At 46.2% G+C, this 27,209-nt stretch overlaps 1 protein-coding gene across 1 annotated transcript; it reads right to left on the bottom strand.

Annotated features, from left to right (window-relative positions):
- Positions 1 to 302: 302 nt before the first annotated feature.
- Positions 303 to 27,209, bottom strand: ACTR5 (actin related protein 5). The gene is made up of 9 exons (XM_021689297.1): positions 26,811 to 27,209; positions 25,405 to 25,634; positions 23,106 to 23,275; positions 17,721 to 17,938; positions 16,823 to 17,005; positions 8,066 to 8,182; positions 7,168 to 7,307; positions 5,835 to 5,967; positions 303 to 1,337 (listed from the first exon to the last, which is right to left on the bottom strand). Exons 1-9 carry the CDS (start codon positions 27,207 to 27,209, stop codon positions 1,080 to 1,082), a joined length of 1,848 nt encoding a protein of 615 aa, XP_021544972.1. The 3' UTR covers positions 303 to 1,079.

Genomic DNA, 27,209 nt, shown 5'->3' with positions numbered 1-27,209 from the left:
GATCCAGGCGATCGCCCCTGGTAAGCTGCACGAGCCAACGGGTTCTGAGGAGGCCTCATGAGAGGGATGGGCTAGAGGCTCCCTGGGATTTAAGTGGATAGATTCTGTGACAGAACACTAGCGTCTCAGGGGCCTCTGGGCTCAACTACCAGAGATGTTGCAGAGTTAAAGTTCACACCAAGCAACCTCTATAAAAGAGAGGGGACATTTGGCCATTGAAGATGAAGCCGCAAGGGTACAGAGAATGTAAGGTTACGGCAAAACTGAGGCAGCTACAGGATTCAACTTTTCCAGACTCTCTTTCTTCTGAAAGGTTGAGAAAGTTAAGCAGCCAACAACCTTGTGGGCATAGAAAGAAAAATCTGCAGGAAGGCCTCATACGGTGCAAAAGTTTCCAGCACAGAAAGTATGAACAAAAATTAGGCTAAGGCCTCATTTCTGCCCATTCAGAAGTGGGCACAAAGGAGGTCCCTGATGGAGAAGCTCCGTGCAGTTTGGTTCCCCTTTTTGGGCCCTTTTTACTTATTTTAAGAGGAAATAATAGGAGGAAAACATTTCTAGCTCCTGAGATCTCGTGGGTGATTACTTTTGTTATCTTTACTTTATACACATGTATGAAGTGTGTATAAAGTACACTCTACCTTTTCTTTATACACATGTGAAAGGCCTCCACCTGCTGGGCATTCACACAATTTCTGAGTAAAGTCAGAAAAATATCTACACGGACAATATAAATTTTGAAGGATTTTTTTAAAGGATTTTTTAAATGAAGAAATAAACCCTTAACGTTTTGTACATCCCCGTCCTCCATTCCATCTTCATTTACTGCTGCGGGAAGCTGATGCCACAGCTCGTCCATGGTTCAGCAAAGACCAGAAAGTCACTTAAAGTCTCTTCACTGCAGGAGCCCCCAAGTGAATGCAGTTCAAAAGGGTAATTTCCAGTGTCCCTTAACTGTTCTCCCCAGGAGAAATCCACCCTGCAGCCCAGCGCCGCCAGCAGGCTCAGGCCGCACCCAGCTAGCACAGCATCCGTCCGTCACACTGGCCACCGCGGTCCCGGGTCCCAGAGGGCGCCCACTAGGCTTGCTCACCAGCACTGCCTCCGCTGGCCCCCGAGCCTCTGCCAGGGGCCTGCGCGTCTGAGAAGCGTGAGGCCTGCTTGGGCAGGCGGATGGGGACGTAGATGTTGGATGCACAGTGCTCCTTGAGGTACTCTCCTCCCTTCTCTTCATACTCTTTCCTGGTGATCCAAACTTCATCATCGTCCAGGTGGTCCAAGGCCCAGTCCCGAGCACCATACCAGGCGTCCAGCACGGGGTTGGAAGCAAGCTGAACCTGAAACACAAAGAGCACTCAGCAGAGGGCCATCTCCCCCTCAGGGCTCGAGGAGTGACTGTTCAGCAGACCCAGCCGCAGCCCCCTCCCCATGTGGTATCCCCAGAAATACACACGCGGGAGGGCCCTGGTGCATAACTGTCTGCACCCTCCAAATACAGCTGAGCTGAGATGCTGCAGACTCTCCAAGGGAGCACACAGAATGCAGAGCACACCAGACTCGACTTCACAGAATCAACAGCTGCCGGCTCTTTCGTGAACACCCACCTGCCACTATGGGCCAGAGAGGGCCCAGCTGCCCCCCTCCTGTTCCAACGCTGTCGACCACAAGCTGCCAGATGGAGAGAGGAAGCGGAGCAGGCACTCCACCTGGAGGAAAGGCCTTCCCATCCTGACGCCCACTCTGTGAGCAGCGAGAAGCAGGGGCTGATACGAGGTGGGTCTCGCTATGGTGACCAATGAGCCTCAGGAGCAGAGAGCAGAGAGAAGGGCCTGGGGTGTTGTCCAGGACGTTGCCAGTGCTGTTTCCATTGCTTATTATTGGAGCAATTCCGTGGTCAGCAGCCCCGGGGGAGCCCCTCAACCCAGCTGACCTGACCAGAGCGGGGAACATCCTCTGTAGCTCAAACCAGGCTTCCTGTTTCCTAGAGTCAGCACCTGCTTTCCCACCTCCCTCCTACCTCCCTCCCCCAACCACAGGAGTTCCAGGTTGGAGTGGTGGTTTCAGAACTTTCCGAAGTAACAGGCAGGGGACATAAAGTGGACTCAGCATGCACAGATGGAAGAGGAAGAAACAGAGAAACACAAAAGTCAGGAGACTGACTGGGCTGATGTGGGAGGGACTTGTAAGAAGGGACTGTCAATAAATTAGGATAATAAGAGCCCTTAAGCTCTGGCTAGAGCCAGACAGAATGAGTGTAAGGCAGTGGGATACTCCTGGCACAGACTAAATAGTCAATAAATGGTAGCTAGCATCATTAGCACTGAAAAGGCAGGAAGATACATGGACTACAACAATGGAACACTATACAGCCATAGAAAGATGACTTGGACATGTACCTACTGGCACAGAAAGACAATAATATGAAAAGTAAAAAAAACAAACAAACAAAACAGGAAAACAGGTCACAAAACAAGCCATCAACAATCTTTTTTTTTTAGTTTATTAAAATCAAATGCAAGAGAAGAAAATGAATCAAAAGTATATATATAACTCACAGTGGCTGAACCACAAGTGTTTTGGTTTTTTCTATCCTCATTTTGGTTTGTTTAAATTGTCTGAGATTTTAGTAATGTTTTTAAATGTTTTGCTGGGGTTTTTTTGAGCTTATATTGAGTTTATTCTTCATTTCACTTTTAAAACACTATTATAATTGAATATTAAAATGTTTTGCTGTTCAAATAAGAAGCCAACAGAAACTTAAAGAATGTACATGTACACATCTCAGGGTCTTAAATTGTTTTCGTTTGAGCCACTGAATACATAACCTAAATGCTGAGTATCAGGGGTTAATTCTGGCCTGACACAACACTTACCACATCCGCAGCTGAAAAGGAGCAGCGAAGGTGGAAGGGACGGAAGCTGAGGCTGTGCCCCACGAGGATGAACCAGCTAAAAGAGAGCTGGCAAGAGCCATCTGGCAGCATTCCTACAGCTAATATTCACAAAGTAATTCACGGGAAAGGCTTTTGCGATGATCAAGAAATAGATCTTAAACATTTGATAATAGGACGCGCTAGTTATGTCATTACAAGTCAAGCCCGCCAACGCATACCTGTGCTCTCCTTCTGTACCGTCACCCCCCCCCCCCCCCCCCAGTCTAGCCCTCCTCCTGCCTCTCCCACCACCTCTTTCTCAGCCTCCTTCATGGGCACCCCCACCCTCCCAAAGGCCCTTAAATGCTGATGTTATGTAAGGCCTAATGGACATCACCTATCCTCCAAACAGTGCCCACTAATAACACAGTTATGCTAGGGGATCCGAGTCCACCCTTCTGCCTTTCTCTGGAGCACTCGGCAGCTGGCTAGGAGTCACCGCTTCCTGGGCATCCCACTGGAAACCCAACTCAACCCACCCCAGAAGTGGAACTCATTCTCCACCCTCAAGCCCACTCTTCCTCTCCCATTTCCTAGTCCAGGGAATGTCATATTTGTCCCACCAGTTGCCCACCCTAGGACTTGGGAATTGTCTTGGGTCCCACACTTCTCTCCCCATATCCAACCTGTTACTCAGTTCTCACAACTTCACTCCCTTAATCTCTGCCACATGAGCTCCCTCCTGTCCTCTCCCAATGCCTACTGCTTATATCCTGCATAGCTACCCAGAGACATTGAGCCAAGACCTGGGGAACAATTCATAAAACAGTCCATCCTTCCCTAACAGAGGTGGGTCTAGTAAGGAATACAGGTTAAGGACAGGGAAGGCTTCTGGCAGATGTGACATCCAAGCCAGCCATGAGAGACATGAGTATTGAGCTGGGAAGGGTATTCCAAAGGGAACCAGCAGGTGCAAACACCCTGAGGCGAGAAAACATGGCATACTGGGGAACAAAGTACAGGGTGGAAGGGGGAGTGATGAGAGGTAATGCTGGAGTAATTCAAGGTCAGATCACAGGAGACACTGCAAACTGGTAGGAGAACTCAATCCTAAAGCCTCTGAGCTGCCTCCTAACTGGTCTCCTGCTTCTGGTATTTCTCCTGATACCCCATTTTCCACAACAGTCAAAAATAGCTTCCTAATATTCAAACTGAATGAAACGATTCCCCTGCTTAGACTCCCTCACAGTCCGGTGGGCTTAACAGTAACAACAGCTGTGCAGAAAAGAGTTAACCCGCAGGCCTGACTGCTTACAAGGCTGTCCTTGGCTGGCACCTGCGAACTTGGACTTCTGGCAGGCCTCCACCACTGACTGGTAAGAGTAGACACTGTTCCTGACGTTTGAACAAATAATGTAGTTTATGCTGAACACCTGCTTCCTTCTGGGAGTCTGGAATTTGGGTAAGTGCCAGGCAGGGGGTGCCTCCATGATCGGCTCCCAATAAAACCCTGGGCACTGAGTCTCTAACGAGCTTCCCCGGTTGGTGACATTTCACATGTGTTGTCACAGCTCACTGCTGGGAGAATTAAACGTGCTCTGTGAGACTCCACTGGGTGAGGACTCTGGGAGCTCATACCTGCTTTCCCCTGGACGTCACCCCATGCACCTCTTCTCTATGCTAATTTTGCTTTGTTTCCTTTCAAATCGTAGCCATGAGGAGGATTATACGTGAGTGTGATATGCCATTATATCATACGTATGTATGATTCCTGTGAGTCCTCCCAGCAAATCATGGAACCTGGGGTGATCCTAGGGACCCCGCCCCCCATACAACAGCTAACGTCGAAGTGTTCATTTTGGGCAGGCCCTATGCTGAGCACTTCATTGTACTAGTGAATCCTGGTAACAGGAGTTCTGATTACCCCTTTGCACCACTGACAAAATGAAGGCTTGGCAAGATTCAGTAACAGTGGTGATAGAATGAGGCCCAGAGCCCGTGCCGCGCACGTGTAACACGTCATGCAGCACAGGGGACCGAGGCCAGCGTCTCAGCGGGACCTGCAGGGCCTACTGACCTCTCCACTGCAACCCCCTCCACTCCTCTACAGCAACCTGTGCTCCAGCCACTCAACTGCAGCTCACTCGCTCAGCAGGCTTCTGGACCCTGAGCCTTTGCTCATGCTAATCCCTCTCTGGAATGCTCCCTCCACCCCACCCCGCTCCACAATGTCTAGATGGCACACACATCCTCATCTTAGGAAGACTCACTTCCACAAAGCCCTTCCTAAATTCCAGGACGTCCTGGAAATTCCTAAATGCCTGGATGTCCATCACATTCTGGGCTATCACAGCCTATTTAATCAGCTGCTGCCCCTCAGGGAGCAAGTTCCTTGAAGGTAGGGGTTGTGTCTAGGACATCTCGGCATCTGCGAGGTGCCCGGTCCTCGACAGGGGCTGAGACCATGTTTCTTAGAGATCAAATGGATTCAGTCGATACACTATGGGGCATCCACACCATACGGAAGAAAAAAAAGTATTTTGGAAGAATGACATGGGAAGAAATGCAGGTTACAAGGCAGGTTACACTCATGTACAGAGAATCTGTGCAAGTGAAGCTTTGCCCTTAGAATGAGGGGCGGGTAAAGAGAATGACTACTCTCAGTGTGTACTCCTTGTATTCCCTGAATATTATTAGATTTCGTGTCTTTTTCCAGTTAAAAAAAAAAAACACAAAAAACCAGAGAAATACATAAGACATGATTTCCATTCTGCTTCAAAAATTCAACACACATCAAAGACCAGAAGAAAAGCCCCAAATATGTTAACAGTGGATATTTCTGGATGATGGAACTAAAAAGTTCCTCTTTGCCCTCCTCTATGCCATATTTATGACTTTTGCAATCAGAAAACGAATACTGAATAATCTTAAACAACAGCTGGTTATGTGAATAAGCAGTACCTTAAAAGCAGACTGGAAGGGCCTCATCTCCAACAGCTCCTTCTCGATTCTACCTTTCATCCCAGGGTACATCATGTTTCCACCGGTGAGGAAAACATTCTGAACCAGCAGGTCCTGAATGTCCTTTGAGTACCTAGGAGGGAGTAGATTCCTTTTGGCATAGTCCTACCAACGTAGGATCAAAGGAGAATGCTGATGTAGAAACGTAAGGTCTTGGCACAAAACAGAAAACATCTGCACAAAGAGTGTTTTTAAAAAAACTTCCAGGGTACCTGGGTGGCTCAGTCGGTAAGTGTCCAACTCTTGATTTCAACTCAGCTCACGATCTCAGGGTTGTGAGACCGAGCCCCACGTTGGGCTCCATGAGATTCTCTCTCCCTCTCCCTCTGCCCCTCCCCACCCTCTAAGATAAATTAAAAAAAAAAAAAAAAACACAAAACTTCCATTTTTCACTTATGACTTTACAGAATTCATTTCCTTAGTAAGATTAGAAGTTTTGTGTCTTTTAACACACTTTTTTAAAAAACTGACTTTATGGAGGACTGATTTCCAAACATTTTGATGAAGTCTGACAAATGTATACCCCCCAGTAACCATCACCACAATCAAGAAACAGAACATTTCCAACACCCCAAAAAGTCCTGCCTCCCTTCTGCTGGCCCACCTTTCCACCTGCGTGGTTTTTTTTTTTTCTTTTTTCTTTTTTTCTTAAATAACAACTTTATCTTACACATGTTTGAGCACTTTCCCATTAAGACAAAGCTCAAAGCCACTCATACACATTGGCCGCAGTAGCTTTTCTTCCTTGCTAGGTGCCAGTTTTCATCCTGTTTCAACCAACAGCAGCCAGAAAACTACAAATCATGCTCTCCACTTGTCCAGCTTGAATTAGGACAATTTCACACTGCAGGAAAATGCCTGTATAAATGGGATGGGGGAGGAGCATTTTACGGAAGTGCAAACTCTTAAATGCGAGGAGGAAAAAAAACTTTTATATGCTCTGCACGTTTTTAGGGTACTTAAAAATCACCAGTCTTCAATAATGTCAAGGTTATATGAAAGCCAATGCACATATATTGTTGTGCTGCTTAAACGTCAAAGAATTTCTTAAAGCTCCTCAAATCAACTGAGCATTTACATTTTTAGAAAAGAATTACAGAGCCTCTGCAATGTGCCGGGGTTGGGGAGAGATAAAGAATACTATCTGAGCACAGCAAGTCAATAAAAAGGAGGGCGTGAGGCAGATTTTCAAATGCCCACCTCATCTACTACTCAGTGCGAAATCTGAGGAAACGGTTCCGGAAAATCGAAAGAAAAGAAGGTTCAGTCTCACCTGTCCAGGATGTACTGAAGGGTCTCTGCTATCCCAGCCTGCTCCTCCCCTATGAGGGATGGCTGGAAGATAATTTCTGGAGCTCGAATTCTTTCTGTCCCGACAAACAGCTGATGATAGGCTGCCAAGTTAAACACGGGCTTTAAAAACCCAAGGTTTAGAAGATATTTTTAGGCCACAGTGACAAACATTCCAGTTGCCAGTTCCCTCAAACTGTATTTCTTATGCCAACATAGCTTCCGTCCTTCGTTCCTGCCAGAATAACCTCTCCCCAACTCTCCTGATAGGATAATTCCATTACCTGCCTTTCTCCCACCTCTGTATTACAAATACCTTCAACTTTGCATCACGAAATGGTCCCCGCGTCGCAGGGAAAGAGCTCATGAAGAGAGGTAGCAGGAAGACCCGGCACTGGCCGGCCAAGCCTCCTACCACCACCCTGCTCAGCAGCCTGGTCCCTGCGCGGCCGGGAAAGCGCTCTCCCAGGTGAGCCCCAGACTCAGGTCAGTCTGTCTGGTGGCCATTTGCCCTGACAGATACATAGGCCCAAATGAGGATTAAGCACAATTACACTGGCTTAAATTTAAATGAAACCACTAAAGCTAGGCTTCAGGTCTAAAGTCCTCAATTACTTGCCTAAACATTTCTACCAAGGCGGACTGTTTCCCACAGGGTTACAGTCTTAGTGCTGGAACCCCAATCAATCAGTAGGAAAAGCCCTGACTTCAGATGTTTTAGTGTTAGTACCCTAGCCCCCAACCTTTCTAGAAAATACAACTGGAATTTTTTTTTTTTTTCTTTTTGCAAAAATATTCCTAAAGAAGCAAACTAGGGCAAACTGGTCTTTTATGTCAAAGGTTTCAAAGCAGAGGTATGGTGCAGGCTACAGGGGCCCAACCTGGACAGTGGTGACTGGCTTCTCCGCTTCAGGGGTTTCCTCTGAAAACAAGGGTTCAAAATCATGGATGCTTTCCACATCTTCCAGAGACGGCTCTAGCTGTTCCAGGTCAGGGGTCTAAGAACAGAGGAAACAGAACAAAACAGCACCTGTAGCTTCAGGAGGCCTTCACTCTATCAGTTCACGGTCACAAACAAGAATTGGTGTTTCGCTCAATGTCCTGGAAGTTTATATAGAAACTATGAAAAGTTTTCTAAACTATTAAAAAGAAGAAGTTAAGACATGTGAACACAAGCATTAAAAGCCTAAAAAGCCAGGCATGGGCTTTGCTCCTGTCCCCTCCCCCTCACACAAACCTCAACAACTCCCATCTCCTCTCTGAAGCCCTCCAGCGGGCCCGGAGCGGGGGGCGGGGGGTCATGCTGTCTGCGTTAGGCACGAGACTGCACATGCAACTCTGCAGGAGAGAGAGCAAGAGTTGTATCCTACAGAGTGGCCCAGACACCTGCAAAATTAAATAAATCTCTTAATGATTAATAAATCCAAGTGCCAACACTAATGGGCTTTAATAAATAGTCTCTTATCGGCTGGTCCACCGGGCTGGAGACGTGACTAAGAGCTCCTGAGGCGGCAGAGAGCTTCGGGACTGTGGTGCCCCGCAGAACGGGCTTTCCGCTTCAGCCACAGCGAACCTAGGTAGAACCTACACACGCTGGCACCGCTCCCAGTAGAGGACTTCCGGTATATTGTGATTTTGACCCGGACAAAAGAATTTGGGCAGGGGGTGGTGTGGTTCTAGGTGACATTCTAGCCATCTGTCGTTCTGCCATGTGAAAGGCAGAGAAGTTTTACCATTTGGACTCAAGGGGAAGAAGTTACAGGAAGAAATTCTATGCAAGACCACTCTAACAATGACAGCTGGAGGAGAAAGGACTGTTTTATGAGAAGGCATCTTGGGAGGACACAAGCCGACTCAGTACTATCCACCTGGCATGCCCGAGGGGAAGTCCCTGCGTGGAGTATGTATCCTCTGAGTCTGGCCTTACCCTTGGAGTCTGTGACGTATATAAACTACCAACATCATTCAGAGCACTTAAATACAATCTCTAGAACATAGCCACATATACTGCCAATGTAAATTAGCATTCAAACTTCCTCCTTCTCTTTTTAAAGGTTTTTTTATTTTTATTTTTAGAGAGAGAGAGAGAGAGAGACTGCACATGAGTCAGGAGGGGCAGAGGGAGAGAGAAAGAATCCCAAGCAAGCTCCATGCTCAGTGTGGAGCCCGATTCAGGGCTCAATCTCAGGACCCTGAGATCATGACCTGAGCTGAAATAAAGAGTCGGATGCTCAACCGACTGGGCCACCCAGGCACTCAAACTCACTCTTAAACAAGGCAGTGCCCTTCAACACTCCTCTGGCACACACACACCAGAACAGTCACATGCATATATGGCTTATAGAATGGGGGACAACGTATCCTAAATTCTGTTCAATATAGAGCATTCTACCTCTACATAAATTATAAATTTAAGGAAGGCATAAACCCTGGAAAGGACGGGGAACATTTCTTCCTCTGAGACTAGAGAACAGGAAGAGAGGGACTGGTCTGGAAATAGGTCATTTAAGGAGGAAAGAGGGTGGGCTGGGAGGTGAGAATCCAAGGACCTTGCTCTCAGGGAAGGAGGCAAGAGCCATTGGAATACTGAACCCAATTCAAGAACAGGCAACCCGCTCCTCCACAATCTTCCCTGCAGAGATGACTCCTGAGCTTCATGGGCGAGGAAATGGGCTCAACGGGGGACCAAGACTTGCCCAAGATCACATCACACTAGTAAGTGGTAGAAACCTGGCCCAAGACAGATGGCTTAGCTCCAAAGTCTTTGCGCTGCCTCAAGCTGAAGAGTCTGAGTGCGGCAGGACAACTGGCTCTGCAAGTATGGAAAAGAGCTCCCTGAGGTCAAGGTGAACAAGAAGAGAACAAAAGATCTACAAGCGGCAGCAAGGCCAGCTGAATGAAGCGACAAGCTTCTCTGCCCCGGCAGGGGCGGCAGGGGCGGCAGGGGCGGCAAGGGCGGCAAGGGCGGCAAGGGCGGCAGGGGCGGCAGGGGCGGCAAGGACGGCAAGGGCGGCAGGGGCGGCAGGGGCGGCAAGGGCAGCAGGGGCGGCAGGGGCCGCAGAACTCGTTAGAAGGAATGCTCCCCTGGAGGTGTGAGGTTTCTAATCTGGAAGACTCTCATCTCCCAGAAAGAAGCCCCAACCCTGGGAATGCCTGTGCCTGTTCTGGCTTGGCACTAAACTCCGGGGTCCCAAGAGAGGATCAGAAACGGATCGCGAAAATTCTCTCTCATTTGGTGGCTTGTCATCCGGGACGACAAGCAACCAGGAGCGGTGCGGTGTTACAGAAAGAGGCAAGGCTTAAGGGTCACATCGGTCCAGCTCTGAATGGCTCAGTCTGAGCCCACTTCCTCCTCTGTAAGTAGGGCGCACCCCTAGGGCAGTGGTGGGGTGAGAACTGAACACTTCTTCCTTCTTCTAACTAGGCACTCACTTTGGCCCCTTAGATAATTGTTACAATACCAGGCTGGTGGCACACAAATGTCACCTGTGTATTTAAAATAACTACAGGCCAAACTTGTGGGTCCTTCCCCCAAATAATAATGAGTAAAGGCAAGCCTTGGGCTCCATGGAGTTCTCTCCTACCTTCTGCTCTACCTCCTCCCACACACCTCCATTGTCCTCATCTTCATCCCAACCTCCACTCCTCTAACCTCTCTGACCTCCCAGTGATGACCTCCCTTGTGCATTCACACCTTCCTCTACCTGCTCCGGAGCCCAATCGCAACTGCCATCCTCCAGCCTGACCCTACCTGCTCTACCAACAACCACTCTCAAATCCTAAAGGGTGCCACCCAATGCTCTTTCCACTTCTGCGCTGGGGTAGATTGTATTTTTCAAAAACAGTCACAACGATATCTTCCATCCGACAAGCTCTTCCTCAAGGGGATTCTGAGGTGTGGTTTATTTCCTCCCCTTGAATCTTAGCAGGGACCTGTGGGACTCCAACCAATAGAGTATGGTGCAAGCGGTGTCATGTGACTTCCAATGTGAGGTCATACGAGGCCACACAGTTCCCTTTACCTTGACCTCTTGAAACACTGGCTCTCTGGCTACTCTCCCTTGGGGAGCTCCCTCCTGGAAGCCAGTTGCCAAGCTGAGAAGCCCAAGGCACATGGACAGGCATGGGCTTTGCTCCTGTCTGGGTGCTCGGTGGGTGTGGGTGCTCAGGTCCACCATCTTGCTAAGCATGGCCTTTGAGTCATCCCGGCTCAGATGTTAGCAAAGTGAAAAACCATCCAGGGCTCCCAGTCCCCAGATGTCCAAGTCTTCCCAGCTGAGGCCCCAGGCATCACAGAGCAAAGATCCCTGCTACGCTCTGCCCGAATTCCTGACCCGTCAAATTCGTGAGCACAACACAATGATCATCATTTTATGCTACTAAGTTTGGAGTGCTTTTCCACATGGCAACAGGTAAGTGAAATATGCTCCTCGTGGGCGTGGGCAAGAGTGAAGAAAGAAAGTGCCAGGCTGCTGCTGGTGGGCCTGTGGTCCTCTTCAGCTCCTCTGTGCATTCCCCAGAGCAGGTGTCTGCAACCCCTCCCAGCACTTCTCCTCAGGCCCCTTTCCAGTCACCGCTGGCGGTTCTCAGCAGCTTGCCTCAGGTGTTTCTATTTCTCCTGCACCCCACCTCTTCACCCATCCTCCCGTCCTTCCATGCTCCCGTGCCATCGCCCATCCGAGGCTGAGCCTGCCACCCCTGCTGCTCTCTCGTCTCTGCTCTTCCTCGGCCTCTTCCCCCGGCTTTTCCTCAGCTCCTGGACCCCTAAGCAGAGGCCTTCCCCAGGCATCCTTTTCTCACTCCCCATGCGATTCTAGCTCCTTCCACGGCTGGGTCCTGGCAAATTCCACCTGAAGTCCTTTGAAGATAAGGTGCTCAAACCAAAGGTACTACCCCCAGCCGGAGCCTTTTAGGAGCACCTCCGTGGGACCTCAGTGGGACCAGAGTGAATCTGCAATCAGATCGCTTGGGTCCGATCCTCAGCTGCGTTACCTCTAGCTGTGCAACTCTGGGCAAATTCCTTCACTCTCCTGAACCTGAGTTTCCTTATCTGTCCAATGGAAATACAACAGTACTCACAGAATCAAGACGACACTTACAGAAATGCTCAGTACAGGGTCTGGCACGTGTCACACGTTCTGTTACCAGCCACCGCCACTCCTGTCACCATTGCCCCTAAGTGGCACCCAAATCCTTGGAGCTACCTCTGAAGCGTCTCCTCCACCCCCCATTGCCATGGCTACTCTCCCACCCCCTCCACCAGCTCTCCGCCGGACTGCTGCAACACATTTATATCCTGCCTTCCCACTTCCAGCCTCACCTCTCCCTAAACCCATCAATCTAACTGCCACCAGTTCTTTTCCTAACAGCAAGTCTCCTTGGATTACTTCCTTGCTGGACATCCTTTGAAGACTCTGTCTTATAAAGGATAATATCCAGGCTGACTGACAAAAGACCTTTATCGGCCGGCCCCTGCCTCCCTCCCCTGCTCCATCTCCCGCACTCCACACCCAACCTACCGTGCTCCCTGCCCGCGGGCTGCTTTGCATCTAAACGTCTCGATCCATAATGTCCTTCCCTCCTCACCTGATACCTACTGAAATCATATCACCTTTCAGGGCCCAGCTCACATATCCGATCCTTTCTCAAAACTTCATCTAAATTCCCACACACATGTACCATCACACCAGATAAGCTTCATTAGTCAGCTAAGTATGATCCGAAAGCCTTATTTTTTTAGGTACCAAGGAGTGCAGGAAATGTACCTTAATTGCATCATTAGTCCCTAGCATACCATACCTACCACTGAGTGGTGAGCCCTGGGATACACCCTCCAATTTCCCTGGAAAATAGGACTGTAAAATGTTCGAGTTTCAATAGGCTTCCTCAGCTACGGCAAAAACATCATCATCCACCTTCACCTAGCTGTACTCAGAAGCATGTCACCTTAAAGATAACTTCTAAGCTTCACTAAAAATGATAAAAAGATACTTTACTTATCCTAATTCGTGTGCTCGCTTCGGCAGCACATATACTTATCCTAATTCGTATGATTCACAGAAAAACAAAGCTAATAATTTCAAAGCAGACAATGGGCTATAGAGACCCTATAGAGAACAGATTCCTCTACCATGGCTGGCTTCTCTCTCTCTACGGTTTGCCAGAGCCTCCACATGCATTGTGTGGCGTTCAGGAACACAAATAGGCATTCTTTTGGAACTGAACAGAATGATAGTTTGCCAAAGCACATCAGAGAAGATGCAGCATGGTTCCCTGGAACAATCTTGATTGAGCGGCATCAGAACAAGCAGAGGCCAGGGGCGCCTGGGTGGCTCAGTCGTTAAGCATCTGCCTTTGGCTCAGGTCATGATCCCAGGGTCCTGTTTCAAGCCCCGCATCGGGCTCCCTGCTCAGCGGGGAGGGAGTCTGCTTTGCTTCTCCTGCTTCTCCCTCTGCCACTCCCTTGCTCATTCTCTCTAATAAACAAATAAAATCTTAAAAAAAAAAAAGGAACAAGCAGAGGCCAGCTCTGATCTTGGCTAATCAGGCAAGAGAACCTTCTGTATTAAGCTCATTGTGTTCTCCAACAGGTAATGGTGCTCTAAAACTGTGCCCACCCCCCCCCACAACCACTGTTGTGCTTACAGTGACGGAAGGCTAACATCCTCTAGTCTAAATGCTTCCTTAAGGGGCGCCTGGGTGGCTCAGTTGGTTAACTCAGTTGGTTAACGACTGCCTTCGGCTCAGGTCATGATCCTGGAGTCCCGGGATCGAGTCCCGCATCGGGCTCCCTGCTCGGCAGGGAGTCTGCTTCTCCCTCTCCCGCTCCCCCCTCTTGTGCTCTTTCTCTCTCTCACTCTCTCTCTCAAATAAATAAAATCTTAAAAAAAATAAATAAAAATAAATAAACAAATAAATAAATAAATAAATACTTCCTTAGGAATGCTAACAAAGCCTACTCGTTTACAACATCTTCATCACAATATTTGCAGAATAGCAAGGGCTGGAATGGCCTGGTCTGTGGGAAAAAAAATGGACTTTAGGAAACACTGTAAGTTAAAAATTTTGCTGGATTAATCCAATTTAGCCATTACTGCATTTCAATATGAACTTTGATCCACATAAATCCATTCCCTCCATTCTAAATGCATTACATAGTTGGAAAACACACTATAAATACTTTTTGAAAGGTAGAACCAGCTGGCCAGTGTTGTGGTCACATTTATCCCATGAAAGTTACTGTAACCAACCCTAATCACTAACAATCACCCTCAATAAATGCTGACACTCTCAATGCTTTGGGGACAGATCAACTCATCACTGTATATAGAGAAACTACTGGAAGTCCAACATTTCAAAACCTCCCCAAGCCCAGAGAGAATACGTATCCCCAGAGCACAGAACGAAGTAGGGACTTAATAAGTACCTGATAAATGTATGAAGGAGCGGCTGAATCACAGCCTGTAACAAATGCAGAAAAATGAACAAAGGGAAGGAAAAACTAGCTCCTCAACTGCTCAGGAATCACATTTTACAGTCGTTTGGGCTTTTCTTTTTAAATCTGAAATCCCTCGCCTGCCCGTGGCTTAGCGGCACATCTCTGGTATAAAGATGCTGATGTCCTACTGGCGCATTAAGCACGATGAAAACTGAACACAGATGAATAGACAACAAAGGCAACATGGGTCTGGATCCCAGTAAACAGCTGAGATCCGATGCACAGCCGGGAAACTGGGAGAGGCGAGCAAGGAAAGGCACACTGGCTCTTCAAGGCTGACCTGGGACACCACACCAGAGTAAGACGGTAGTCAAGGCCCCTCGCCCCCACCTCAGCCATCCCGGAAGCCACGTGCAGGAAGCCTGACCCGGGGTCTGCTCTGACACGCATGCCCTGGCCGGTTGCTGGCCTCTGGGAGTCTCAGCTGCAGGAGAGCTGGGATGGAGGCTGAGCGCAGCAAGCATGTGAGTGAGCCTCTAGCTGAGAGCCGGGAGCAAGAACAGGCCTCCTGCCAAGCCAAAGACACATCTCAAGTCAGTGGCAAGCAGCCGCACCATGCCCAGCACCAAACTGGATTTTTCCATGGGACTGTTTCTTTCTAAAAGTATAGGTTTTAAATGAATCATGGAACACTACAGCAAAAACTAATGATGTAACTTACGGTGACTAATATAATAAAATACAATTAAAAAAAAAAAAGAGCCATTCCCTCAAAACGGTGAGGATGAACATGTATCTTTCACTATTAAAGGCATAGCCACCTACAGAAAAAATAAATAAATAAAAATAAAAGTATAGGTTTTAGAATTTAAAGCAAGTTGATTGAAAAACAAAAAGCCACCACACTAGATTGGTTAATCCTGGCCTAGAAGTGTCAGAAGGCAATGAACAAGTCCTTTGTCTTAGAACTCCAGAGCAGACAGATTCGGGAACAACGCACACACTTTTATTAACACTTTCTTCCAGTTCTAAAGCCAGGTGAGCCAACTCATGAGTACAGGTGTGCAGCGCCCAGGGTGAGGGTGCGCACCACCGGGGCCCTCACTCAGCCCTGCCACCTGCCTTTATGCCACATCAACACTTATAAACAGGCCACTGGTGTGGAAACAAAAAGGAGAGACAGAGAACACCAAAGAGCTTATTCAAACAATTAGTTTTAGTCATAAAAGGCTGATCTTAAATTAACCCATGGATATTTTATTAAGCACGTCTGCTATTTGCTGTAAAAAATCCATCAATTATCATGAAGCATGATCCCTGTCCTTAGGGGACGTGAAGATGGAAAGGAAGTGAAACATGAACCACAATATATTAAAAAAATATCAGAAGAGCACTGGGTGTTATGCACAAACAATGAATCATGGAACACTACATCAAAAACTAATGATGGGGCGCCTGGGTGGCTCAGTCGTTAAGCGTCTGCCTTCGGCTCAGGTCATGATCCCAGGGTCCTGGGATCGAGTCCCACATCGGGCTCCCTGCTCCGCGGGAAGCCTGCTTCTCCCTCTGCCACTCCCCCTGCTTGTGTTCCTGCTCTTGCTATGTCTCTCTGTCAAATAAATAAATAAAATCTTTAAAAAAAAAAAAAAAAACTAATGATGTGGGGGGTAGGGGGATGGGTTAGGCTGGTGATGGGTATTAAAGAGGCCACGTACTGCATGGAGCACTGGGTGTTATACGCAAACAATGAATCATGGATCACTACATCAAAAACGAATGATGTAATGTATGGTAATTAACATAATAATAAAACTGTAAAAAAACTAATGATGTAATGTATGGTGATTAACATAACAATAAAAATTTAAAAAATATATCAGAAAAAAGTAGAAAGGAGTGTGTGACTAACTGCAAATCGAAAGAGAATGTTCAGATTCCAAGATGGCACCACACGGCAGGTGCGTGAATGTTCTACAAGAACAGTTCCCCGTCCCAGGGGGGCCAGAGGTCTACAGGGTAAAAGCCATCAGGTCAGCACGAAGTCAGTGCCATCTCTGCCCCGTCCCTGTCCACGTGGACGGCACGCGCCGCACTGCCTTCCCAAGTGTGGTCACATCTCTGATGTCAGCCTTCTCCAGACACTCCTCCCACCCTCAGGCTAAATGACCCTACAGGACCCTCCTCCCAAGGTCCTTGGTACCTCTGGCTTGCTGTCCACCACATCCACCTCAAGGGTGACTTCTGTGTGGAGGATTTTCTGCTTTGCCTGCTCCACCGCTGAGCTGAGCTTCTGGATGTAGGACTGCAGCTCTTCCGGGGAGTCCATGTTCAGTTCCACCAGAGCTTTGTGAAACTGATCCATCTGGCCATCCTCTAGAAGTTCCTGAAACCCGAGCAGTCGCAATTCATCTTCAAAGATGACAGCGCAATCATATACAGGAAAGAGAAGCAGCTTGGAAGCCAAACAGAAAAACTACAGCAGGAGGGGGCTCCCAGCACTCCCCTAGCCTGCCCCTCCACAAAATCTCACCTCCCACGCGTGGTTCACACACCGCCCTCCTCCCCAGCTGTCTCTAGGATGCATCGTTCCCCGGTCTTAGCACCACCTGAATAGGCAAAACTAATCTATGGTGCCAGGTGTCAGAAACGTCGTTACCTTTTGAGTGGGGAAGACGTGGGAAGGTTACTGGCTAAGAGGGGACACGCGGGAGATTTCCGGGGTGCTGGGAGTGCTCTGGATGGCAGATACATGGGGTGTTTCATGTTGTGAAAATCCATCGAGCTACACACTTGAGATCTGTGCGCTTGGTAGCACATGTGCTACACTTCAATTAAAAAGTTATAAAACAAAGATGATTAAGGCCAAAGTGAATGAGGGAAGCCAAAGTGCACAGCTCTGTCAGAGACACCTGATGCTCTGTGCACAGTACAGGTCCTCTGTGTTGAGGAGCTCCACACTCAGCACCCGCGACTCCTTCTTGACCCCAAGGGGGACTCAGACAGTCACTGCATCTCCTGGCCGAGGAAGATGTAGGGAGAACCCTTTCTGGGACTGCCTTGCGCAAAGGCCGGAGCCTGCTGCCGGGATGCGCACGTACCTGCACGTAGAGCAGTCTGTCCAGACGCTCCTGGTCCAGCTGCAGCTTCTCCTCCCGCCGGCGGGCGTTGAGCTCCTGCAGCCGCCGCAGCTGCTGCTGCCGCCGTTCCTGCTTCTCCTCTGAGCTCAGAGTGCTGCCGAGGAGCTTGCTGGAAAACGGGAGCTGCATCTTGTGGACGTTGTTTTCGTAATAATCAGGGCACTGCCATTTCTGCAGTTCTTCAGAGAAATAATTTTGGAAGTTATGAAATGGAAAACACTATTAGCACAGAAAATTAGAAAGTCAATACCAGGATTCCAGATCCAGGTAAGATGGAGCAAGCACGATCCACCCAATCTCTGACTCCACCCAGTCGACAAAATGCAGCTGTACCACCTGGACATAATGCCCACAGATCTGCTCTCAAAGAACTGCTAAGTAAAGTTCACCTAACAGACGTGACAGCAGAAGGAAACTCGGAACATCAGGAAAGAAGGAAGAGCAAAAGAAAAGACAATCTCGTTCAATGTGACAGACTAACCTCCTGAGTTCTTTAAAATATGTTTGACAATTCAACGTAAAACCATCACAATATCTGCTGGGTTTCCAACATACGTACATGTGATACATAAGACAACCCAGCATAAAGGAGAAAGGAGAAAGGAGCCTCTGGGGTGCTAACATTGCCACATTCCACATGAAGTAGTAGAAGAGAGATTCTAAAAACAGTGCGAAAAGTCTATTGATCATAACCTCAGGGAAACCACTAAAAAAACTACACAGAAAGATACAGTAAAAACACAATAGATAAATACCAATACCAAAACAAATTTTTTAAATATTCAAATAACACAAAAGAAGGCAGGAGAAACGGGAACAACAAAGAGAATAAGATAACAAATAATAAAATGGTAGAACTAAATCCAACATATGAATAATTAATTTTAAATGGTCTTACCAGACTAGTTAAAAGATAGAGACTGACACAGTGGATTAAAAAAAAAAAAAAAAAAAAACCAACTATTAAGAAACTCACTTTGAATATAATGACATAAGTAGATTAAAAGGATGGAAAAACTATTCCATGCAAGCACTCAGCAAAAGAAAATAGGAGTGGCTGTATTAATGTCCAAGTAGACATCAAAGCCAAGAAAATTGCAAGGGATAAAAAGAGATACTGTATAATGATAAAAAGTCAACTCGTCAAGATAACCTAAGAATTCTAAATATGTCCCTAACAAAAGTGCTTTAGATACTTTAAAGCAAAAACTGACAGATATGAAAGGAGAAATAAAAAATTTACAATTATCCCTTAAGATTTCAAAACTCTTAATAATCAACAGAGCTAGAGCATGGAAAAGGAACAGGGACACAGAAGAACTCACCACCACCATCAACCAGTAAACCTAAACAACATCACAGAATACTCCACCCAACAGCAGAGTCCATGTTCTTTTCAAGTATAAACGGAACATACGCCAAAGCAGACCATGCCCGGGTCACAAAACAAACCTTCACAAGCTCCACTGATACCACACAAAGTTTCCTGACATAATGAAATTAAACTAGAAATAAGTCATAGAAATACAACAGAAGTATCTCCAAATACTTGGCTATAAAAAAACACCTTTCTAGGGGTGCCTGGGTGGCTCAGTCGGTTGGGCGTCTGCCTTCGGCTCAGGTCATGATCCTGGGATCGAGCCCCACATGGGGCTCCCTGATCGGCTGGGAGCCTGCTTCTCCCTCTCCTTCTGCCTCTTCCCCCACTTGTGCGTGCTCTCTCTCTAATAAATGGATGAACTTTTTAAAAAATAAAACAACACCTTTCTTTTTTCAACTTTCAGCTTTCTACATCAACTATTCATTAAAATATAAAGTTAGACTTAACCCTTAAAACCTGAAGGTTTTATTTTTTAATTTTTATTTTAATTCCAGTATAGTTAACATATAGCATTAGTTTCAGGCGTACATGATAGCAATTCAACAATCCATATATCATCCAGTGCTCATCACAAGCGTGCTCCTTAATCCCCATCACCTATTTCACCCATCCCCCCACCTTCCTGCCTTCTGGTAACCATCCATTTGTTCTTGATGGTTAAGAGTCTATTTCTTGGGTGCCTGGGTGGCTCAGTTGGTTAAGCGACTGCTTTCAGCTCAGGTCATGATCCTGGAGTCCCTGGATCGAGTCCCGCATCGGGCTCCCTGCTCGGCAGGGAGCCTGCTTCTCCCTCTGACCCTCCCCCCTCTCATGTGCTCTATCTCTCTCATTCTCTCTGTCTCAAATAAATAAATAAAATCTTTAAAAAAAAAAAAAAAAAAAAAAAAGAGTCTATTTCTTGGTTTGCCTCACTCTCTCTTTTTTTCCCTTTCTTCATTTGTTTTGTTTCTTAAATTCTACATGAGTGAAATCATATGATTTGTCTTTCTCTGACTTATTTCCCTTGGCATAATACTCTAGTTCAATGCATGTCATTACAGATGACAAGATTTCATGCATTTTTACGGCTGGTAACATTCCTTTGTGTATATATATACACCACATCTTCTTTATCCATTCATCTCTCAATGGACACTTGGGCTGCTTCCATAATTCACCTATTGTAAATAATGCTGCTATAAACATAGGGTACATATATCCCTTTGAATTAGTGTTTTTGTATTCTTGGGGTAAAGACCCAGTAGTGTGATTACTGAATCATTGGTGGTTCTATTTTAAACTTTTTTTTTTTAAGATTTTATTTATTTATTTGACAGAGAGAGACATAGCAAGAGAGGGAATATAAGCAGGGGGAGTGGGAGAGGGAAAAGCAGGCCTCCCTCGGAGCAGGGAGCCCGATGCGGGGCTCGATCCCAGGACCCTGGGACCATGAACTGAGCCAAAGGCAGACGCTCAACGACTGAGCCACCCAGGTGCCCCTATTTTTAGCTTTTTAAGGAACCTCCATACTGTTTTCCAGAGTGGTTGCACCAGTTTGCATTCCCACCAATGGTATAAGAGGGTTCCTTTTTCTCCACATCCTGGCCAACACCTATTTCCCGTGTTTTTGATTTTAGCCATTCTGAGAGGTGTGTGATGGTATCTCCTTGTAGTTTTGATTTGCATTTCCTTGATGGTGAGTGATGTTGAGCATCTTTTCACGTGTCTCTTGACCATCTGTATGTCTTCTTTAGAGAAATGCTTGTTCATGCCTTCTGCCCATTTTTAATTTGATTATTTGGTTTTTTTGGGTGTTGAGTTATATCAGTTCTTTATGTATTTTGGATACTAACCCTTCACTGGATGTGTCATTTGCAAGTATCTTCTCCCATTCCATAGGCTGTCTTTTAGTTTTGTTGACTGTTTCCTTCACTGTACAGAAGCTTTTTATTTTGATGTAGTCCCAATAAAACAACACATTTCTAAATAATCAATGGTTCATAAAAAGAAATCTTGAGGGAAATTAGAAAATATCTGAACTCAATAAAAATGAAAATATATCAAAATCTATAGGATGTAGATAAAGCAATGTTGAAGGGGAAATTTGGAGCATTAAATGCTTAAAAAGAAGAATGGTCCCAGGGCGCCTGGGTGGCTCAGTAGTTAAGCGTCTGCCTTCGGCTCAGGTCATGAGCCTGGGGTCCCGGGATTGAGCCCCGCATCAGGCTTCCTGCTCAGCGGGAAGCCTGCTTCTCCCTCTCCCCCACTTGTGTTCCCTCTCTCCCTGTGTCCCTCTCTGTCAAATAAATAAATAAAATCTTAAAAAAAAAAAAAAAAAGAAGAAGATTGGTCTCATAATAATCTGAACTTCTACCTTAAGAATCTAGAAAAAAGAGAACTAAACCTAAAGCAAGTAGAAGGAAATAATAAAAAGACATCAATGAGATTACCTAAATAGTCCTACATCTATTAAATGGAATCCATAGTTAAGTCTTCAGAAAAAGAAATCCCCAGGCTCAAATTGTTCCACTGGAGAACTCTATCAAACATTTAAAGAAAAAAAGTATCAATTATCTACACAATCTTTTTCAGGAAATAGAAGAAGGGGGGGGCGCCTGGGTGGCGCAGTCAGTCAAGCATCCAACTCTTGGTTTCAGCTCAGGTCATGATCTCAGGGTAGTGAGATCAAGCCCCATGTCAGGCTCAAGAGGTGAGCACGGAGCCTCCTTAAGATTCTCTCTCTCTCTCCTGCCCCTCCCCCACCAAATTAATTAAAAAAAAAAAAAGGAGGAACACTTTCCAGCTAATTTAACAAGACCAGCATCACCATGATACCAAGACCAGACAAAGACAATATAAGAAAACTATAGATCAACATCCCTCATGAATATAGACATAAAACCCCATAAAATATTACCAACTCAAATAAAGCAACATATAAATATAATAATATACCTGAATAAGTGGGGTCTATCACCCCACCCAATCAAGGCTAGTTCAATATCCAAAAGCAAGACAAAGAAAAAAAAGGCAAACAGACTGGAAAGGAAGAAATAAAACTGTCCCTATCACAGATGACATGTCTACACAGAAATTCCCAAGGAATCTACAAAAAACTAAAATAAATTTAGCAAGGTCCGGTATATAAGGTCAACACATAAAAATTAACTGCATTTCTATACATTAATAATGAGCAAGTGGAAACTGAGATGAAACAAGCAAAGAAAGACTTAGGCATAAATCTAACAGAACATGTACAGGATCGGTATGTCGAAAGCTACTAAATGCTGAAAGAAGAAATCAATAAAGGACCTAGGTGAATGGAAAGACCTACTACGTTCATGGATTAGAAGATTCCATGTAGTACAAAATGTCACTTCTCCCTAGTCTAGATTTAATATTACATCTTGATTTAGTATTGTATTTGGATTTTTATTTAAAATGTTGTTGTTTCAGGGACACCTGGGGGGCTCAGTTGGTTAAGCGTCTGCCTTTGGCTCAGGTCATGATCCCGGGGTCCTGGGATTGAGTTCTGCATCGGGCTCCCTGCTCAGTAAGGTGCCTGCTTCTCCCTCTGCCTGCCTCCTCCCTGCCTGTACTCTCGCTCTCTCTCCAACTCTCTTTCATTCTCTCTCTCTCTGGCAAATAAATAAATAAATAAAATCTTAAAAAAAACTGTTGTTGTTTCATATCCAATCTAATCCACAGATTTCATACACTTTCAATCAAAATCCCAACAGAACATTTTTGTAGATACGAACAAGCTAATCCTAACATCTATATGGAAAGGCAAAGGAAGTAAATTAGTCAAAACCCTTTTGAAAAAGAACCCACATGTATAAGTTATCAGTTTATTGAAAAGTTTAAGTAAATACGAAAAGGAAGAGGGGATACTGAAAAGCGAAAAGAGTCATCCCGGGAACAATTTAAGGAATACCCTCCAAGTACAATATCTACAAGCCACAGGCAAATGCCCTCTTCGTTACCTTCCACATAATCTTCAGCAACATAGCTGTGCTCGTGCAGGATCTCCTCCATGCGGCTGAGAGTGATGGCTGCCAGGTGCCCAGGATACTTCAGCTGCAGGAGGCGCTGGAGGTAGCCAGCTGCTTGGCTTCCTCCCAGATTAATGCGTTTGCAGTTTTTAGCATCTAACCTACAATCAAGGAATGGAAAACAACACTGACACTTTGGCAACATGGAAGAAAGAACAGGGAACACTTCGTGGGGAGTTTGGGGGAAGGATAACAATTCAGATGAACAAAGAAGAAATGGACCCAGTGAGGGAACAGAAAACTTTACAGATGAAGGGACTCTAAAGCTCCCTTGATTCAGCCTCTTACACTATGCAGGAAGTCCTAGTCTACACCCAGATACATGGCCTCTAACGTCCATCAAGAGTCTCAGAAGGAAACAAGGTTTGATGGGAAGATTGTGCACTCTGAATTCAGACCCTTATGTCACTTGTCAGGATTTCTCAAACTGTGGTCCTTGTAGAATTAGCTGGGGGAAATGTTAAACATGCCAATTCTCAGGACTCGTTTGCTTGGGGGTAAGCCTGGGAATACACATTTTAACAAGCTTCCCAGGTAATTATGGCACAGGTTGGAGTCTGAGAACCCCTCCCCTAGACACTCCCCTTCTACTGATGCATACACATTAAATACACACATACTGGCTTACTGTAATCTCCTAAAAGGACCAGGTCCCTTTTCACATGATGCGAAGGGGAAGAGAACCAGAATAACATTTTTCTTAATGCGAAAAATTTAGAGAAGCAGAGCACTAGGATCTTGCTGCATATTGAAATGTTGCTGCTATATCACCCCTCACCAGCAGATGCCAGTACAGAACAGGACAGGCTCCACTGGGATCATTTCTTTTTTTTTTTTAAGATTTTATTTATTTGACAGAGAGACACAGCGAGAGAGGGAACACAAGCAGAGGGAGCAAGAGAGGGAGAAGCAGGCTTCCCGCGGAGCAGGGAGCCCGATGCAGGGCTTGATCCCAGGACCCTGAGATCATGACCCGAGCTGAAGGCAGACATTTAACAACTGAGCCACCCAGGCACCCCTCACTGTGATCATTTCTTAGCTTTCAGGTAAAATACTTTTCTCTCAATACGCTATAAAAATAACATAATGTTATTTTTAATTTCCACATATTCTGCTTACATAAAATAGAAAATTCCATATATCAGGAGTGTTTGGTAATGTGTAAAAGAAGTATTATCTTCATAAATTTTTATAGAAACTTCAAGAGAAATGACCATTTTAGGTCTCAATAAATTCAGCAACATTTATTTTGACTTAAACTTTCAGACTCTTTTATAGTTCACAAAATGCCATCATCTACATGATCTCATTTCATCCTCAGGGTAACCCTGAAAAAATCAGTTTTTCCCAATTTTACATGTTAAGAAGCTATGTGAAGAAGGCAAATAACCTCATCCTCAGCAGGGCTGCAAACCCAGGCATTCAACTCCAAAGCCAGGATTCCACTCCTTACTTACACACCCTCTTTATGCAGTAAGAAACCTCAGGAGAGCATGATGTTGGCATAGTCTCTTTTCAGACAATAAAAGTCCAACTATAACATGAAAACACGTTTAGGGGTGCCTGGGTGGCTCAGTCGATTAAGGGTCTGCCTTCAGCTGGGGTCATGATCCCAGGGTCCTGGAATCGAGCCCCGAGAAGGGCTCGCTGCTCAGTGGGGAGGCTGCTTCTCCCTCTCCCACTCCCCTGGCTTGTGTTCTCTATCAAATAAATAAAATCTTAAAAAAAAAAAAAAAAAAAAACAGGTTTAAAAATGACAGAAACTACCCTCACCTTTTATCCAACTTGGAAATGTACCTATATTATGTGCCAGGCACTGTACCTGAAAAAAAAAAAAAGGCCTAAACAATCATGATTAACAAAAAGGTGACTCCAGAACACAAAGACCATTTAAATTACTCAAATAATTTATTCAAAACATTTTTATGAAGCACCTACTACCTGTAGGTACTATGTTAGCTATCTTGCCATAAATCAAAACAGTAAAGTTCTAGAATTATTGATCTGGACCTCAAAGACCATCTACTACAACTCCCACCAGGAGGTCACAAAGGATGGAAGGTGAATTGACTTAACTGAAGTCACATAGTGAAGTATGTCAGCGCCAAGCCCAGAGGCCAGTTCATAGTTCAATACTTGTTCTTTGCACTTCACCTTTCAAGTGGGCACCCAATAAATGTTTCCCAAATGCTTCTCAAAACAGCACTCAAATGCTGTCAGTGCTACTCACCTCCCTTCTAAGATGGGTAAAATATGTGTACACTGGTATCCAGAGGAAATGATGAGCCCACTGGAAATCAAGTTCTTTGGCTTATTGTGGTAGAAGCTGAAAAGGCTGTCTATTCCATAGGCAACCTTAGGAATCCCATAGCACTCAAAAAGAAGCTCAGACATCATTTGCCGAGAATACAGTGGGTTGCACACAGCTTCTGTCAAAACTATGGGATGATCGACACAGCCCTACTTTGAAAGAAAAGGGAGAACAGATGAGTAACAAAAGAATACTCTTTTTAAAGCATAAAAGAAACCAAAGTCCTACTGTAAAGACTGAATTTGCTTTTGGTCTTCAATCAAAAACCTGACCGGAAGCAACTGTAAAACACTCATCTCATCCTTACTAGAGGTTGTTTTAGAAAATATAAAAGTAGGGTCAACTTAAGGTTATTAAGTCAAACCCCATCCAAACTGCCAGCAAATCATGTTGGCTCTATCTTCAATTTACCTCCAGAATCCAACTGCTTCTACCACATACCCCTCCCCTGACCTCCTTCACCTAAGTCACCACCACCTCTCGGATTATTCTAACAGCCTCCTTACTGGTCTCCTGGTTCTACCCTATGACCCATGTCAATCCATTCTTCATACAGCAGCTATAGTGATCCTTTCGGAACAGAAGTCATGTACCTGCTCCACTCAACACCCTGCAATGGCTTCTCATTTCACTCAAGTAAAAGCCAAATGTGATTTGCTCCCTCATCACCTCTCTGACTTCCTCCTCCACTGACTACTCTCCTCTTACTCTGGCTGCTCTCAGGATTAGGGCACACTCCTGCTCAGGGCCTTTTCACTGGCTGTTTCTCTGGAATACTATTTGCTCAGACATTCACATGGCTTACTCCCTCAATCACCTCCTTCAATCCTTGCTAGAGCATCACCTTCTTCCTGAGTTTTACCCTGACCAAGGGAAAAAAGGTAATCCTCTCCTCTCCTCCTACCATGTCTTAGAATCTACTACTTAATTCTATTGGTTATTGTCTGCCTTTTCATTCTAGGTCCATAGCACAGGAAATTTTCTGTTACATTCATGGATGTATTCCAAACGCCTAGAAAAGTGCCTGACACAGAGTAGGTGCTCAATACAGATTAATTAATAAATGAATTTGATAACAAACGAGCACCTACGCCAAATGTACGCTGCAAGAGAGAAGGAGCACTGTTTTGTTCACTGCTGTACTCCAAGAGCCTAGCCCAGGGCTTACACACGTTGGGCACTTAAGATTTACTCGAATGACGAAATGAATGACTAAAGGACAACGAGAACTACTGTTGTGACTACGTCCTCTCGGAGAGCAGAGTGCGGGGAGCTGCGACCTCACCCCTCCCCTCAAGCCCAACCCACCACCCCCCCCGCCTCACCTGTGAGGAGACACCCAGGTGCTGGAAGCTGTAGTCCAGCAGCAGCTCCTGCAGCTCCAGGTTAACCGGTACGTTGCGGTCGAAGGGTGAGCGCAGCATCCAGCGCAGCGGCTCCAGGCTGCCCAGCGCGTTTCCCACCTGCGGGCCCGCCCCGCCCCGAGCCCCGCCACGCCCGCGGGCGCACACGGCGCGGAACTGCAGGCGCGGCTCGGGGCCCGGGTCCGGCCCGGGGCATGCCCAGCCGGCGCGGGCCTGAAACGATCCGTTGTCCAGCACGAGTGGCACCGGCAGTGGCCCGTGTGCCCCCGGGCCGGCTTCCAGCACTGGGTCTGGCGCGGCGCGGGCATCGCGGAACGGGAAGACATTCGCCACCGTCCCAGCAGCACCGGTCGCCGCCAT

This window comes from Neomonachus schauinslandi, chromosome 10 (assembly GCF_002201575.2).
Source record: "Neomonachus schauinslandi chromosome 10, ASM220157v2, whole genome shotgun sequence".
NCBI classification, from domain to species: domain Eukaryota; kingdom Metazoa; phylum Chordata; class Mammalia; order Carnivora; family Phocidae; genus Neomonachus; species Neomonachus schauinslandi.
Note: the sequence above shows the minus strand (reverse complement) of the source record. Positions and strands in the feature narration are given on the sequence as shown.